A 16529-nucleotide genomic window follows, 5' to 3' on the forward strand; every position below is an offset into this window, starting at 1 on the left:
CCCAATTATTTTCATAGTTTCTATATATTCCCCAATATATAGAAACTAAATAATTAGTGAGTTCATCTTGAGTGATAAAAAAATAAATATAGAAATAACAATGTGTAAGTACATATTCCCAGAAAACCACCCAAAGGCGAGCCAACAGTGCGGCTCAAAAGGCGATTGGTGCCGACACCGCGAAGTATCAACCAGCAGTTGCTGAACCTGTAGTTGCTGAGCCTGTAGCTACTGAACCAACGATGGCCAATCCTATTGAAGAAATTTATGGAGAGCATTGCATTCAGCATATCAAATCTGTTGATAAATACGATGAACCCAAGTTGGGAGATTCTCGCGTGTTGTCACCAAGTGTTTGGATCAAGTCGAAGATGCACACAGTTGGTGATTCCATCGACTACAAGCATAGTAATGATGTCACACCTGACTTTGGCAGCGACGGACACACGTATCTTTTGCGATATCAATTCAATGAACTGGATGAATCGGAGATGCTTGATAACTTCTTCTTTAAGTCCACTGAAGACCGTAATTTATTTGAACAAGCGAACGTTGAATGCGGTGTGGAATACTTCCTTGCAACGAAATCCTACGATGAGCGATTGCATGAATTATGCATGATGATTCAAAGTGATTGGTTCTGCAACAACCACAACGTGTGGAATCTCGCGGGATTCTTTGCTCGTCAACCTCATTCTGATTTGTATTTGATGCGCACGACCTATCTCTGTGTGCTCAAACAAAAAGTAGAGCGTTTCAACAAGGAGTTTGCTATCAAAGAATTCGATGGTTGGTTTGATTCCAAGTATAATCCATCACTGAACGAAGGGAAACTGAAAGGGATTGCTGCTGGTTGTCATCCTGCTGCATACAAGCAATGGCAGGATGAATATGAAGTCAAGGAGCCAAGGAAAACGTCTACTTCGAAGACGTTTGAGCTTTCTACACTTGATCAAGATTTCGAATTGACATTCAAGTCTGAGCGGAAGTTGGCAACACTAACTCAGCTGGTGGAATTAACTGGCCAAACAATTGATGACATGCGTTCAGCCATGGTTGCTACATCATTTAAGATCGATGAGCTTGAGTATTGGGCGGAGAAGTATCTAGTGATCGAGAACAAGCCCAATCGTGACTTTGATTTAAATTTCAGTACTTTCGAGAAGATGTTGAAAACTACCAGATTCGAGTCTCTTCATTTGCTGAAACGATTTGCTTCATTTACGAGTTCTACGTCTTTGAAGGATCAGATATCACCTACTACAAGCGTTGGGTAACGGAGGACGATAATTCTGTGATCAAGGCATATGATCCAAAGAACTTCTTCAAGGTGCAAATCGAGTTCATTGAAAACAAGAAGCCACGTTCCACCAAGCTGCCTGACCTTCTCAATACGGTTCCATTCCACAAGTTTGCAAACACTGTCTGCAAATGGGAACATGATCCAAATGATATGGAGACATTCAGCTTAGCGAATCCACTACTGGCAAAGGATCTTCACGAAGAAATTACCGAATCTGACTTGCACCCAGTATTAGTAGATTACCTGAAGCGTATCATTTGCTCCAATCATCCTGAGAGGTACCAGTGGTTGATGGAGTATATCGGTAGCCTTTATCACTATCCAGACAGCAAGACGAAGGTTATGCTCGTGTTATATTCACTGGAGAAACAGATTGGCAAGTCGAACTTCTTCAAGCTCCTTACGAGTCTTCTTGGAACGGTAAATACTCATATGACTCAGCATGTTACCAATGTCTTCGGAGAGCGTGGATCGCCACAGCTTCGACATAAAAAATTGTGCTGGTTTGAGGAAATTGCTGGTGATAAGCACTCGTTTCGTAATTGTCTTGAGCGAATGAAGTCTGCAATCACCGATTCCGTGCAATCTAGTCGAAAACTCTACCATGAAGAAGAAGTACATGGGAACATCACTGAATTATTGGTGCTTCCAACAACTTAATTGGCATCGTCGAAGACAAGATGACAATTTTCGATGTAAATCCAGCGGAACAGCACAACAAGGTCTACTATGGCAAGCTGATTGATGATGTGATCAAGAATGAGAATGAGATGAACAGATTCTACACATATTTGAAGTAGTTTGCGAACCCCAAGCCATAATCCTTCTTCTAAACGCCTATCTATGATTCAATGACAACTGCTAGCAATGAGGGCATTGTCAATTATGTCAATGAACTTAAGGAATCGGGCTTAAATGGAATCGTACACACTGAATCGCAGGACCAATATCGCGTGGAGAGAGATATCATGCATCAGCACTATCAAAGGTGGTGTGAGACTGACAAGCGATCGAAATTTTGTGAGAAGATCTCGAAGCTGGACAAGCGTATCACATTCAAGCGATACAAGGAAAATGGAGCTACTCCTTATGGGTTCTTCTTTCCAAATGATTTCAACCCAGTCTGAAGCTTCCCGAAGCAGCAATACGACGATTGCAACGCGGTTGAGCCATTCCAACACCAGTTAATTGCTTCATTCCTTTAAAAATTCATAACTAAACTCACCAGTCTCGGGACCAGTAAGATCAGCAACAGTATCCATTACAGAGCCAGCAATTGGCTTCCAGTTATTTTTCAATAATACCCAAACTGATTTTCCAGCTTCTTTGGTTCCATCCCATAAATCGCCCCAAAAGCCACTTCCATCTAGTCCAGATTGCTGCGTACGTAATACCTCTCCATGAGTCATGTGGAGAGTCGTTCCTTTACCAGATTCATACGCTTTCACAAGCTTCTTGTAAGTCTCTGGCCCACAATAGTGAGCATGACCAGCATTAAGCTGTGCATGCGTTAATCGAACAGGTTATCCATGCAAAACCTTTAAAGCCTGCGCGTGGCTAAGGTTGACACGGAACTCTATATACATCTTTATATATATAAGCACAAAATAGAAAAATGTCAAAGCTTAAATCCAAAAACCAAAATCTAGATGAACTGAAACAAATAATTATTCGCGATCTCGAAATGAGCAATGACAAGCTCTCCAAAGCCACCATGGAACTGTATGTGAGACAACTTCTCAGATTATTCAAATCGGGGAAGGAGACTATGCAATGGGATCCAAAAGAATCATTGCTCGAATCCAATATCCCAACAAGTATGACGATGCAAATTTTCAGAGAGTGTATGGCGTTCAGAACTCTGATATGATTGCTGAATTGATGCGTCTTTGCAAGAGCAAGGAGAGTCTGATTCTCACTCTAAGTGCATTCTGTAAGATGGTCAAGAATCGCTTCCGCGATGCATTTGGACACTATAATGCTGTCAGAAAGGTACTTAGCAAGCAGAACAAGTCGGAGAAATTGGATAATGAGCTGACACCCGAAGAATAGAAGAAATATATTAGCTATGAGGAACTGATGTCTGTTCCGCAGAAAGTCAAGAAGATCCTTATGGATACATATGGTGAGGTCTTTCTTTCCAACAACGAGCTCAGTAAACTTACCAAGGCGAAGCGTCTTGCATATCTACGGCTTGTCTTTGACTATGTCACTCTATATCTCAACGTCCATTATCCGTTGCGTCTCGTAAGGCTAACAGTGCATTTGCGACCCGTGGACGTGGGTAACTATCTTCAAGGAACAAAGCTACATTTGAACAACTTCAAGAATGTCCGCCTGATTGGTGCGCAAGTTATTGATTCAGACGGATCCACGGTCAATCTCATTGCACAATTTCTTCACTTCTTAATCAATTCTCTCGGGCAAACACCAACAAAGCTGCTCTGGCGATTTTACAACAATAGTCCAGGCGAATACGACACCAATAATGGATTCAGTTCAACTCTCTCAAAGCTCTTCGTAAAATACAATGGAAAGCCGATGAGCATGAACATGATCCGCCACATTGTTGAATCACATCTGATCCAGTCACCAACATATGCGAAGCTTAATAATCGAGAGAAACACGACCTTCACGCTAAGCTACTCCATAGCCAGTTTGCTGCCAATACGAGCTACAACAAGATTGCAAACAGATCCACAGCATCAGAGGTTAACGAGGAAGCTCCTGACTTCTCTTATGAGCCAGCACCTCAACCACCATCACCTGCTAAGCCGCAAACACGTTCTAAAACACGTAGGGAACGCATATTCCATGAAGATTTCACTCCAACAGGCAGTGATAAATCACTTGAAATTGAAATATTCGAGAAGTAATATAAATACATCCAATATAAAAAGCAAACCACGTCCAAATGGCATCCAAACGCGGTCCACATGTTATGAATTTCAATGGATTGCACGCGCGTCTACGAAGCGGAAAAACACATGTAAACCTTAAGACTATGCCGTCTCTCATGCGTTCGTTGATTTATGGCACCTGATTGAAGATGAGAAGAGCTTCGACAAGCATGTGTTCAGCCTTCTCGATGAGCCTGAGCAAGACTTCATGAGATACTGCTTTATCAAATGTCATATCAAGTCACGAGAATTTGATTCGGTGTACAATGAGGAACTGGATGGTGTTGTAAAGCGCCTGAAGATGCTACAAGGAGCTACGGCTATTGGTGATGATAATCCAGACATAAAAAAGGAAATGAAGCAGCTTCTTGACAAGCTGTATGAGAAGGGAGTTTTCTCAACAAACTATTACACTCAATTCAAGCGTCTGATGAAGCTCTCATAGAGTCACGCTTGAAGATGAGCAACTTGCTTGTGTCGATGTATTTCGGCTTCTTCTTCTTTTTCTGCTCTTTCGTGAGCTGAAAAACGTTGATCTCTTCTCCAATTGTTTGGTTAGCGTCTCAATGTTAGTAGAACCATGATCAGTCTTAGCAGGCACTAATGCCTTAACTGCTCCCGACGTTGTTCCATCACCATCAATATTCATAGGAGATGGCATCATCTGCCGACGAATTCTTTTCCTGCGATGCATTTTTTGATTTAGTTACTTATACATAAGCAAATCAAAATGTCATTTCCAGTTTTGTTGAACGTGAACAATCAAGTTGCCCAGCATCAATTCAGATATCAATTCAGTCAGCCGATCGATTTCAGTCAGTTCGAATGCGCACTTGGCGCAATCAGCATCAACTATTCGTGGAAGGCAATCACTGCTCAACGCCAAAACAACTCATTCGAAATCATTTGGCCGACAGCGGTAACAGCAACAACGTATTCAATCACGTTGCCAGATGGCACTTATATAGCAAGTGATATCAACAACTACCTGCAGTATTGGAGTATCCAACACAACTTGTATTTAACCAACAACACCACCGGTGAATATTACTACTCATATCCTGCGCGGAGAATGTGTCATCTTACGCAATTCAATTCACGATGCAGCCCGTGAAGAATTTTACTGGATATACTGCGGCAAGTGGATTTCCCACAATGCCCGTAACAGCATACACCCCACAACTAATCATCGATAATTCTGGCTTTGGTTCGATTGTGGGGTTTTCGAATGCCACGTATCCAGCTGCTCAAATCACGAGCGTTTACGCTGTGAATAGCAACGTAACGCCAATGATCGATCCTGTAGCAGCAGTTATTGTTGGCTTGTCTAATCTCTACAACCCAATTGCAAGCAACAATCAAGTGCTCCACACATTCACGGCAGCAGGAGTAGAATATGGTAGACTCATCACCACGTCACAAGGTCAAGGTATTGCGTATTGTTCAATGCAAGGAACCAACAATGAAATCACATTGAGCTTCTTTGATCAAGACATGCGCCCCCTCCAGATCGTCGATGGGAATGTATGCATTCGTCTGTTGATGCAACTGAAAAAAAGTGATTCAACGATTTAACTTGATTGAGTAGCTTGACAGTCCATATGTTTTTTTGACTGCAAATGTCGTGCGCGTTTGCGACGTGTGTATTTTCCACCACATCCGCAGTCGGACTTTTCGTTGGATTTCGCCTTATTCATTTCACGATATTGCTTATCGTATTCCTTTCGAGTCATTGTCTTGATTGAGAAGGGATTCACTTTATTTACTGCTGTTTTTCTGAATATGTTTATCCAAAGCTGCTCATATGCTTCTAGGTGTTTGCGATCGACAACGTCATATTGTTTCACGAGCACGATTTTGAATTGATCAATTCCATGACGCTTGAATGACGGATAGATCGCAATCTCTTTGCGCGGTCCTTTTAACCACTTAGCGTAATCTTCTTTGTGTTGCTTCCAGCGCTGCTTCAATTCCTTATTCAAAGTGCTGCCTACGTAGCAAATATCACTCTGAGAGTGAATAATTATGTAAATGCTGCCAATCATATTTACCACTTTTGTGTTACTATATATCTTACTTTTTTCGCTTAAGATCTACTCACAAATCGCAAATATATTCGATGACGTTTTGGTAAATCTTCCTCTCGATAATATTCATCATCATGGTTGACATTTTTTTGCTTGTGATTCGTTTGTAGAGATCAACGAAATCTTTGATTGGAATATCGCTTGGAAAGTCGCGGCAGATAATTTCGAGATCACCTTGAGTCAAGTTTCGACCAAGAACCACATATTGACTATTGATACGAATCGTCGTTGGAATGCCGAAGTAGCTTTGGCTAATGTATATCATATTCCAACCAAGCTTTCGACCACAAATAAAGAATTGGCCTATCTGAGCTTGAGTCTTCTTTGGTTCGAGGACCAAGTCATCAAATATAACTAGTTTGCTTGTCTCAGAGTCATAATCGCTCATCGCTGCAACTACTCCATTTTCAAAAAAACTCTACATTATCAATAGTGTCTTTGAGATGATCGTACAGGGTTTTATTTGTCTTCGTGCAGATGACGATCTTCGCAAAGCATTTGCTCAACAACGCGATGATGTAGAGTACGGCGTTACTCTTCCCGCTGCCCGATGGACTTTCTATGCACATGCGAAAGGGCGACTCGAAATGCTCATTCTTCGGAAACTTCTTGAGTTTCTTCTTAACTATATACAAGCAACCAAAAATGTCTCTCCCACCAACGACAAACAGTCCAATCTTCAACAGCTCGTTTTTCCTTGGATCAAATGACTTTCTCACAATTGCTGTTGCAGACAAACGATACCAACAAATAGGCGGAACTGGTGTTTTTAGTTCAATTGCTGTGGCTGGAAATCTTGACTGTGGATCATTGACAATTGCGGGATCAGCGGTTGACTTGACGAGTCTCTCAGGTGTGACAGTAGGAACAGTCACAGTGTCGAAGGTTGTTATGGTCGATGTCAGCAAAGACATCAGATCTTTCCGGAATCTAACAGCCACTAACTTGATTGGCACGTTTCAAACTGCCGCACAGCCAAATATTACATCTGTGGGACCGTTGAGTTCACTGACAGTATCTGGGAATATCTATGGAACGTTAACCACTGCTATGCAACCAAATATCACTAGTGTTGGTACATTGAGCTCGCTGACAGTGTCTGGAAATATCTCCGGAACGTTGGCTACCGCTTCTCAGCCGAATATGACATCTCTTGGAACTATCACTGGATTGACATCGTCAGGAAATATCACAATAACAAGTGGTGGAGCTCTGTATACGACCTATACGAACAACACGACTTCATCGACGATCTATCAGCGATGGTCAAATACACTTGCAACAAATATTGTAACCGATCTCTGGATGTCAAATGTTGGATCAACGATAGGAACGAATAGCGCTCATCCTTTCAGAATTCAAACTGCTGGGGCTGCTCGTATATACGTTGATGCATCAGGAAATGTCAACATAGGAACGACTGCTCCGACTAGCACATATAAAGCGCAAACTTCACAACGCTTTATCAAAATGGAGTTCAAGTGGCAACATCGACTGATGTATCATATCTCTCTGGTGTAACGGCAGGAACAGCTACTGCAAGCAAAGCTCTAGTGTTAGATGCGTCAAAAGATATCTACGGAGTAGATGCCATTGGGTTGAACAACATTGGCCCGACAAACAACTCAGCTCTACTTTACAAAGGGATTCTAAGAAAAAATCAAGCGACTGGTGAAGATGGTATTCAGATTTATGACACTCAATTTCATGTCACATCAAAATCAATTCTAAGTTTATATCCAGTGAATGGCGACACTCCAATTTATTTGAACTGCTTCAACTATCTCCGAGGAAATTTTAAACTGTTTCAAAGTGGAAGCACTGGTGCATACAATAAAGATATCTGGATTCAGTATGACATAACTAGTGCTTCCAGCGCTGGCTTATCACACAACAACATCTCCTTCGTCGATACTAGTGGAGCGTTGGCATGGACACTGAATCAGTACAATTCCAGCAAGCAGATAGTTCATTTTGCCAGCACCTTGAGCGATATCAATACCAATTACACTAACTTCAAAACAATTCTATGCGAAGGGGTGATAATGAAAAAATCACTCATGCCCTCAAATAGCACAACAGCTACTGTATCTCCATCATCTCAATTTTGTGTTCAAGCGACAACAGCATGGCTAGATGGATCATATAACAAAGCTATTCGATGCATCACAGATAATGCATCTCCATTGGAATTTCTTGTAGAGTTGAATGCTGGATCAAATGCGACGTCGACTAACGCAACATGGATCGGGAATGTTAGCAACAATGATTTGAGATTTGGAGTCAATAATTCCACGAAAACGATGAATGAGAGATTGGGAATTGGAACAGCTTCGCCTGTAGCCCTACTTCACGTAAGCTGAAGCAATACATATACAGTTGTTCCGATTGCAACCAACACTTATAATTACAATGTGTCAAACAACACATGGACGAACAATGGAGGAGGTCCATTTAGCTTTAGTATTAGCGCGTACTTCAGCTCCAACATAGATGTTGGAGAAAGTGTATATACTTCTTCTGATAGATGGTTGAAGGAAAATATTAAGCCCATTGAATTGAGTCTAGATCATTATCAGAAATTGAATTCCGTATCCTATAACTACAAAACGATAGCACGGCTAAACTAGGTTTGATCGCACAAGACTCGCTCAAGGTATGCTCTGAAATAGTCAACTATAGTCCAAATGAGAATCTCGAAAAAGTTGACGAAGATGATGTTGAGGGCTTTCAATACAACATTGATTACAATCAATTGGCAGTTCTAAACTGTGTTGCTATTAAATCCTTGATCAAAAAAGTCGAAGAACTAGAAGCAAAAATTAACTCATCTCATATAAAAACATGGGAAACAAAAAACCAAAGCCAATACCGGAAGGTACAGCCATCATCAACTCAACTGTGATATCATTAGATTCAGTAATGATACTCGATGGAAGGATTCTGCTACCAGTAAGCGATGGAAAGGACTCATCCGTTTTTGAGATCGATCTCAAAGAAAAAGATAGAGGTGCTTCGAGGCGTCCGAGGAAAGCTGACAAATAAATCCTTGTCTTCAAGCAAAAAAAAAACACCGTGCGCATTTGTCTTTAAAGATGAAGATGCCCTTCGAGTACATAGCTTCTCTATGTAGAGTGATATTGTTCAAGTAGAAACTTACGTGTGTAGTACAACCTTCATCCACTCTTTTAATTTTTTTGGATTCGTTCATTTTGGCCTTCGTGTGTTTTCCTGTCATTTTCGGTGCATGCGTATCAAAATAATTATTACCATGCCTTTCATCTACGACCGATTTAAACTGTGTTCTAATAGTATCAAAAAGATGGTTTCGATTTGCACCTGTGCTATCATCAACAACTTTATTAAAATAAACTTTTACACACTCCTTAACCTCCTCTTTCTTATCAGTGCTAAGATCAGCAGAGCTCATTGTGCGCTCCATTTCTTCCTGTTTGATACGAAGTTTTGGTCGAAGATTAGGAGATGTCTCATCTGGAGCAGTTGCATCACGTTTACGTTTCAAGAACGCTTTTGCGATTTCACTGGCCTTGTCGTCAATCGTCTTTAGAAGTCTTATGGTTATGCATAAATACCTTGCTTCTAAAATCTTTATTTTTCTTCAAATATTTTCTTATACGATTTTGAAAGGCTTGTTCCATATTTATTCCTTTATTGATTTTAGTGTAATCGAAGTTGTTCATATGATTCATGAAATTATTATCGTTGAACATTTCTTCGTACGAGAAGCTTGGTGAAGCATTCATGTTCGCGTTCGTATCAGTTTGCTGAGGAACATACTTATATTTCTTTGAAGATGTGGATTTGGATTTGGTTTCTTTTGGCGCGTCGCCGGGTCCCATCATGTCATAAACATCTCCAATAGATGGCTGTTGTTTACCTTTGATCCGCTTTTTTCGTGAGCTTTTGAGTGATTTGATCGTAGTCATATTCACGATTCTTTCCCATCACTTGCTGGAATAGGTTTGCTAACGAATCGCTGCTAGCATCGTCCAGAGCTTGCTCTTGGATCATCGCCTTCAACTTCGCGCCTTGGACAAAATCACTTTTGGCCATTGCATTGTAGTAGCGATCGTAAGCTTTTTGCTTAGTTTGGTTATCAGTGAAGAACCCGTTCATTGTTGCTGGATACTATATTTGGCAGATCAAAACAAAAAATATATTGAGAAGACAACGATGCCTAATGTTGAACTGGACCTTGCGATACAGTACCTATAGCAGTGTCGACGCTAGCAACGACTTCACGGAGAATATGGTAATAGATCGTGAGCGCGTAGTTCGTGTTGTTCGTGCCTGAAACAATGATCGACTTGCTCGCACCATCTTCACTAGGTAGACGACGGCGAATATCGACAGCAACGAATCGGTAAAGCGATTCCCATAGACGTTGACAAAGTAAATCAGCGTTTGTTACATCGTCTAGGTCACCGTCAACACCAGACTTCGACATTTCTTGAACGAAGAGATCGTAGCCGAAGTTGACAGGGTTATTCCAGATTGGGGCGTTTCCTACCGTTACCTGTAAGTTACGTAAGGCGGCGAAAGGACTCGTTGTGGCTGGCACGATACTGAAAGGACTACGGAATGGATTGATCACATCTGGAAGAGAACTAGATCCTGCAGCCATATTAGTGATAATAGGTTGCATGATCCATTTCTTTGGATTAGCAATACCGTTTGTGATCGTCCACGTGAAGGATTGACCAGCTTGAACGGTGAACTTGTTGGTTACACGTTCGAAATAACGGAATGTTTTCTTCTGGATAAGGGCATTGTCAGCTGATGGATTTGGACTAAATGTTGGAACTAACAAACGAGAGGATGCTTGGGATGGAGCAATACCATTTCCCGAAGTCGCTGTGCCGTTAACATCGGCAGTAACTGTCAAGATCGTGCTAGCCGGAACGTTGAGACCGGTTGGAGATAGCGTGGCGGTTGAAACAGCGGAGTAGAAGTTCCAAAGAATTGGACAAGTGTTGCCAAATTGCATGTCGTTGCTGACTGCGATGGTTCCTGGAGCAACGACGCCAGTGGAATTAGTCGTAATTGTGGTGCTCGAACTGTTGTAGTTAATGTAAATAAAACCACAGGTGTTCTTCTGCATTGGGCATTTTTTGAAGTAATCACAGATATCCTTGAGTTTGATGCATGCTAAATAATGAGCTACATAGAATGGGGCATCATTAGCAACCGATCCAGCTGACGCAACATATACTTGTGGTTTTGACACAGCTTGGAGGTTGGCGGTTAAACCCATGACATCGAATGCAAGTTTGTTGACTTGCTGATCGAGAGCAGTAAAGAGTGACCGATCATAAGCACCCTTATTGAGCAGCGTATTTGACAGACCAAACTCTCCAACAGTGGAATTCATAAACGAACTCGTTGTAACGTTGTCAAGATTCTGTGTTAAGCTACTTCCAGCAACCGGAGAAGCGTATTCGTCAATGACGAAGTTGCTAGTTTGGCCATGCTTGAGAGAGGTGTTATAATCCCATTCAGTTAAGGCCTTGAATGTAGCATTGACGTTCTCATGAACTTGATTTGTTTGGGGACCGTCGTAACATCAATGACAACTTGAACCGAGTCAATGAATTGCCAGGCACCTGCCTTAGGAACAAGTTGATCAATTGAACAAGCACCAGTCGAAATCACCGATGATCCCGTGCTGTTTGTGATTTGAAGCTTGATGGGAAGCTTAATGACAGCTTCTTCCCAGTTTGCTTGCGACCAGATCGTCGCAAGATTGAACTAAATCTGGCCAGCATATTGACCCGTGTTCGTGGTCGAATCTTGAATATAGGTCCATTTCTTATCGCGGAAGAGCGTTTCAGCTGGCGCTGGTTTGACGGAGTGCTCGAAAGCAGAAATACCGCTTGCGGTGGACATTGAAAAGAATGAGATAGCTTATATTGGTCAAGATATAGATCGCCAGCAAAAACATAATAACAATCAAAAATTGCATGGTGTCTACGATACCGAGTATGAGCGCAAAGTCAATTATCAAATTATCTCGAACAACAGATGATCAACTCATGAAACTCGCTAATTCGCTTGGAGTCAAAGTAGACTAAATCGATTTCAAGCAGAATCTTGACAGAAGCACAGATTATGCAATTCTCAATATGGGTACGCAAAAGATTGGTGGTACTTATGGGATCGTAGTCTCTAACAGAGACAAGCGCTACTTCGATCCGCTTGATTTGCCAAGACCTCGCGTGATTCCAAAAGACTACTCATATATCAAGAAGTTGATATCCAAGATCCTCCATCCGGACACTGTGGGCAATATTGCGTGCTTTGGCTTTACTACTTCCAGAATGGAAACGACGATGACTTCTACAAGCTATTCGATCAGCAAGTGTGATCTTGAATACGACGGCAGAGATAAAAAAAATACCTCACCTCGAAGACTGTTTCATGTTCGCCATCACCAAACTCAAGGTCTTCTCTCGAATGTTTGCGTCAGACTTCAACATATCAGTGTCGAATGTAAATTGCTTCACATTGATTGGTGTGATTGTTGTAGTGTAAACTTTGTAATAATTATCATCAATAACGACTGGCTCCTCGTCAGTTATATCAACGTATTGAATGTCCATTTTCTAGGTATATATATCTGAAATATATTTAAGATAATATAGAAACGATGTAATTATCTTCATGTTGTTCATATGTCGTTTTGACGCTTAGCGCGTATAGGCTCACCATGACTATCTACACACTGTTATTATCTATATCTACAAGTCTCTATGTTTTTTTTTGCCAGGGTCACAAAAAAATATCATAGTCTAAGCACTCTGTTCTTCTAGCCACCGCTTGTGCTTCTGCGATCGAATGTGAACATGGTGACTTGCAGCAGAATATTTGCCGCCACATTCACAATTGGATCGAGCTGTTAGTCTGGCTTTAGAAATGGCATCCCATCGTTGCTTATTTGCCTTATAGTATTCCTTGTTGTAGGCCTTGAATTTCTCTTTAGTATCTTTTCGATACTCTTTTTTTCGCAGCTGATCGATCGTAAACGCATTGTTCTGATTTACTGCTGTTTTCCTAAATGTTGTTATCCAAAGTTGTTCATACGCTTGAAGATGCCGTTTGTCTACAACCTTATACTCCTTCACGAGAGTCATCTTGAATTTATCAATGCCGTGAGTTTGAAGTATGGAGAAATTAACATCTGTGTATGCTTGCCTTCAACCCAACGTCGAAAGTTATTTTTGTGTTCTTGCCAATGCCATGACAATTTATTGATAGTAGAGCCAATATAGCATAGGTCACTCTCAATAGGGATGATTCTGTAGACTTGGTCAATCATTTTATTTCTCAAACTGGATTTCCAATTTTTATAGTTTCTATTTATTGATCAATATATTTATCAGAATTAAAATGAATTAACCCCTTGAGCCCGGAGGGGTTTCAGATCCCCCTGGGAGCTAAGGAATTAACCTGTATGTCGTAGAAAGGGCCCACTACAAATGCCTATATAACTCCGTATCCTGTATATTGGATAAGCGCATTTTTCCCCTACACCTTTGCTGGCCTAACAGGTATATACAGGATTCGATGCCAAAAGATACTGGTTAACGAATGATAACCTGTATGAGCTGTGTTACAGACTGAACATTGCGCAGAGATGCGTCGCGTTGTGTCCCGACTTTGGGAGCGTCTCCATCAGCAACCAACACAACACATTGATGACCAAAAATGCGTATATTGAAATTAAGATAAACGCACCAGCTGGATTCAGCTGTTCTGGCGCGCTCTCTTCGCCTGGCGCTCGCCGGACGACTCATCACTTGACGACTGGACCTCTTCCTCGCAAACCTCGCCCGGGGTGCGCGTGCGAAGCTTGCTCTTGCTGGCTGGGCGCCGCGTGCCGTTCCGCCACCCCTCGTGCCACAGTTCGAAGCAGGACATCGAGGCTCCAGTGTGCGTATGACGCACCTTGTCGCACAGGAATACTCGCTGCGCTTGTGGGTTGTTCTGCAGCGTCTTTCTCTTCACCTTGAGCTTGCAGAAGCTGCAGTACGTTGACGTGTCGTTTGCGGTCGTTCCAGAAATACCCTTCATCCAAGAGCACACTTTGCAGGCTCGCACACATCGCTTCTGGCCCTTCCCGTCGTTGCCCGGACGCATTTTCGCGTTCTTCAGCGGCAAATGCACAGCTCGTCGGCCGGATCCCGCTGCTGGAGACTGGGTCGGAGTGGCTTGCCCGTCGTCACGCAGGAGAGCATCCCAGTCTTCCTCGCGGAGTTGGCAGAGATCCAGGTGCAACTGCTTCATAAACTTGACGTGACTAAGCTTCTGCAGCCCTGCAGCCGCCCGTGCGGCGTTTTGCGTGATGTACGCGTTCACAATGACAAGATCAATCAGACCAAGAAACAGCGACTTGTAGTATTTCTTGTACTTGATCGCAAGCTGAAGCGAGTACCTAAGGAACAGTATAATACAGGTTTAGCTCAATCCGTAACCTGTATACTCCAGGATGGAAGACATACCTTTGCGGACGGAGTTGGTCGTGCACGTCCACTCCACCCATGAACGTATGATAATCCTTCATGATCCGAGGGCACGCGAACTCCTTTTGCATTCCAGAAATCTTTTCTCGCCTCACGACACGATCCATCGCATCACTACCACCGGTAGCCAACAGATATACAGCTTGGGAATCCCACCACCGTATTGCCTTCATTATTGGAAGCTGAGTGAACTCGCTTACAGCAAAAGTGCCCCGATCAACACTTTGCGGGCGCTTCTTCGGGATAGAAACTTTCTTTTTCTCCCCCTTCTTCTTGCGAGACCCACTATCTCCTCAGGTAAGCCCAGCCTCGCTGTATTGATTGTCCCCACGAGATAAAAGTTCATCGTTAGTAGCTGCAGTGCCAAAGGGATTGACGTGTAGTACCGGTCGGTGACAACCAGCCTGAAGTCGTTTCCTTCAGTGTCATAACGACCAAATACATGGCGAAGGTTGCGTGCCACAGCAGCGGGACCAGTTTTGTTGTCGTTTTCTTGGTTTGTCTTGCCACAGTAGACCTCAAACCTGTATAAGACAGAGTGGATTAGCGCTCAGGCGGTACCATACAGGTTAAGATAACTTAGCGATAAAAAAAGCGAGCGCACCCGAAGGCACGCTCGCTACTTACCGAATGCAGTACGCGGTGCGGGAACAGCACAACATAAACAGCTTCGTGCCCCATTTGTGGGGTTTGTCTTTCATGAAAACTCGCATGCGGTTGAACGAAGACCTGGATGGAAGCATGGCCTCATCAAAAGCCATGATAGCCGGTGGGGTATATCCAGCCGCAAATGTCCTTTGCAGTGCATCCACTACTGGCCGCAGCTTCCAGGCCCTGTCAACACGCGCACGAGGGTCACTGTTGCAACTAAAGTGCAGATTTCTGGAAATGTGCATGAAGCGGTCACGTGCCATAAAGTTTCCCAAACAGCCACGTGGAATAGCACCTTCATCAACCTTTTTCCAGTGGTGTGCCAGCTTCTCTTTATTTGGCACGACAGTTCGTGCAACCAACAAACCAATAAAAATGCACAGTTCCCGACCACTTATTGCTTCCATTTCCTCCATATCTTGACGCAACTTTTCGAGTGACTTGGGCTTGAAACCAGCATGCTTCTGAGCACGCGCTAGCTGCTTCAAGTGGAGCCCATTCACACGTTCGTCAATCTTCTCAGCAAAGTAATCGTTGCTCGTATCAGCAATGGATTCCCAAAGTTCAGGTTCAGCAAAGAAGAAGAAGGCACCGGACGCAGTTGCTGCCGCCTTCAGCGCTTGCCTAGTAGGTCCAGACGTTCCCGAGTAGAGATAAGGGTAGTCTTCTTTCATTGCATCTGCGGGTCTTTCCTCATACGGCTGCATCATGTAGTCATACGGTTCATGGGTTGCTGGTTTACTCCATCCGTTACTGTCCATGCTCTCCAGACCCCGCAGAAACTCTTCACGCACACTTCCATCTTCGATACGTGCCTGGCCTCCACACGCCTCGATGAGATGGGGATGCATTCGGAACGACGGCATATCAGGCCACAACGGCAAATCATCGTCAGACATATGTGATTCATCATCGCCTTCATCTCCATTTAGCGAAGCACCATCATCATTCTCAACATCGGACTCCAATGCGACGTATTCGGATGGGTTTTCACCTGAGCGATATATGTTTGCATCTACAGTACATATTAGCGATACACGTTAGGTT

The 16529-nt window shown here is 42.9% G+C and overlaps 5 protein-coding genes across 5 annotated transcripts; 3 read left to right on the forward strand and 2 right to left on the reverse strand.

Annotated features, from left to right (window-relative positions):
- Nucleotides 1–242: 242 nt before the first annotated feature.
- PPTG_10702 (hypothetical protein) lies at nucleotides 243–1963 on the forward strand (the record flags this gene model as incomplete). The annotated part of the gene is made up of 2 exons (XM_008906107.1): nucleotides 243–1152; nucleotides 1245–1963. The coding sequence occupies 2 exons, from the start codon at nucleotides 243–245 to the stop codon at nucleotides 1961–1963; spliced, it is 1629 nt and encodes a 542-aa protein (XP_008904355.1).
- A 1113-nt stretch (nucleotides 1964–3076) lies between these two features.
- On the forward strand, nucleotides 3077–3355 carry PPTG_10703 (hypothetical protein; the record flags this gene model as incomplete). Its single annotated transcript, XM_008906108.1, has 1 exon — nucleotides 3077–3355. One exon carries the CDS (start codon nucleotides 3077–3079, stop codon nucleotides 3353–3355), a length of 279 nt encoding a protein of 92 aa, XP_008904356.1.
- Nucleotides 3356–3382: 27 nt separating this feature from the next.
- On the forward strand, nucleotides 3383–4649 carry PPTG_10704 (hypothetical protein; the record flags this gene model as incomplete). Its single annotated transcript, XM_008906109.1, has 2 exons — nucleotides 3383–4100; nucleotides 4306–4649. 2 exons carry the CDS (start codon nucleotides 3383–3385, stop codon nucleotides 4647–4649), a joined length of 1062 nt encoding a protein of 353 aa, XP_008904357.1.
- Nucleotides 4650–10185: 5536 nt separating this feature from the next.
- Nucleotides 10186–10428, reverse strand: PPTG_10705 (hypothetical protein; the record flags this gene model as incomplete). The annotated part of the gene is made up of 1 exon (XM_008906110.1): nucleotides 10186–10428. The coding sequence occupies one exon, from the start codon at nucleotides 10426–10428 to the stop codon at nucleotides 10186–10188; it is 243 nt and encodes an 80-aa protein (XP_008904358.1).
- A 61-nt stretch (nucleotides 10429–10489) lies between these two features.
- Nucleotides 10490–11413, reverse strand: PPTG_10706 (hypothetical protein; the record flags this gene model as incomplete). The annotated part of the gene is made up of 1 exon (XM_008906111.1): nucleotides 10490–11413. The coding sequence occupies one exon, from the start codon at nucleotides 11411–11413 to the stop codon at nucleotides 10490–10492; it is 924 nt and encodes a 307-aa protein (XP_008904359.1).
- Nucleotides 11414–16529: the final 5116 nt, after the last annotated feature.

This window comes from Phytophthora parasitica, assembly GCF_000247585.1.
Source record: "Phytophthora parasitica INRA-310 unplaced genomic scaffold supercont2.22, whole genome shotgun sequence".
Lineage (NCBI taxonomy): Eukaryota > Oomycota > Peronosporomycetes > Peronosporales > Peronosporaceae > Phytophthora > Phytophthora nicotianae.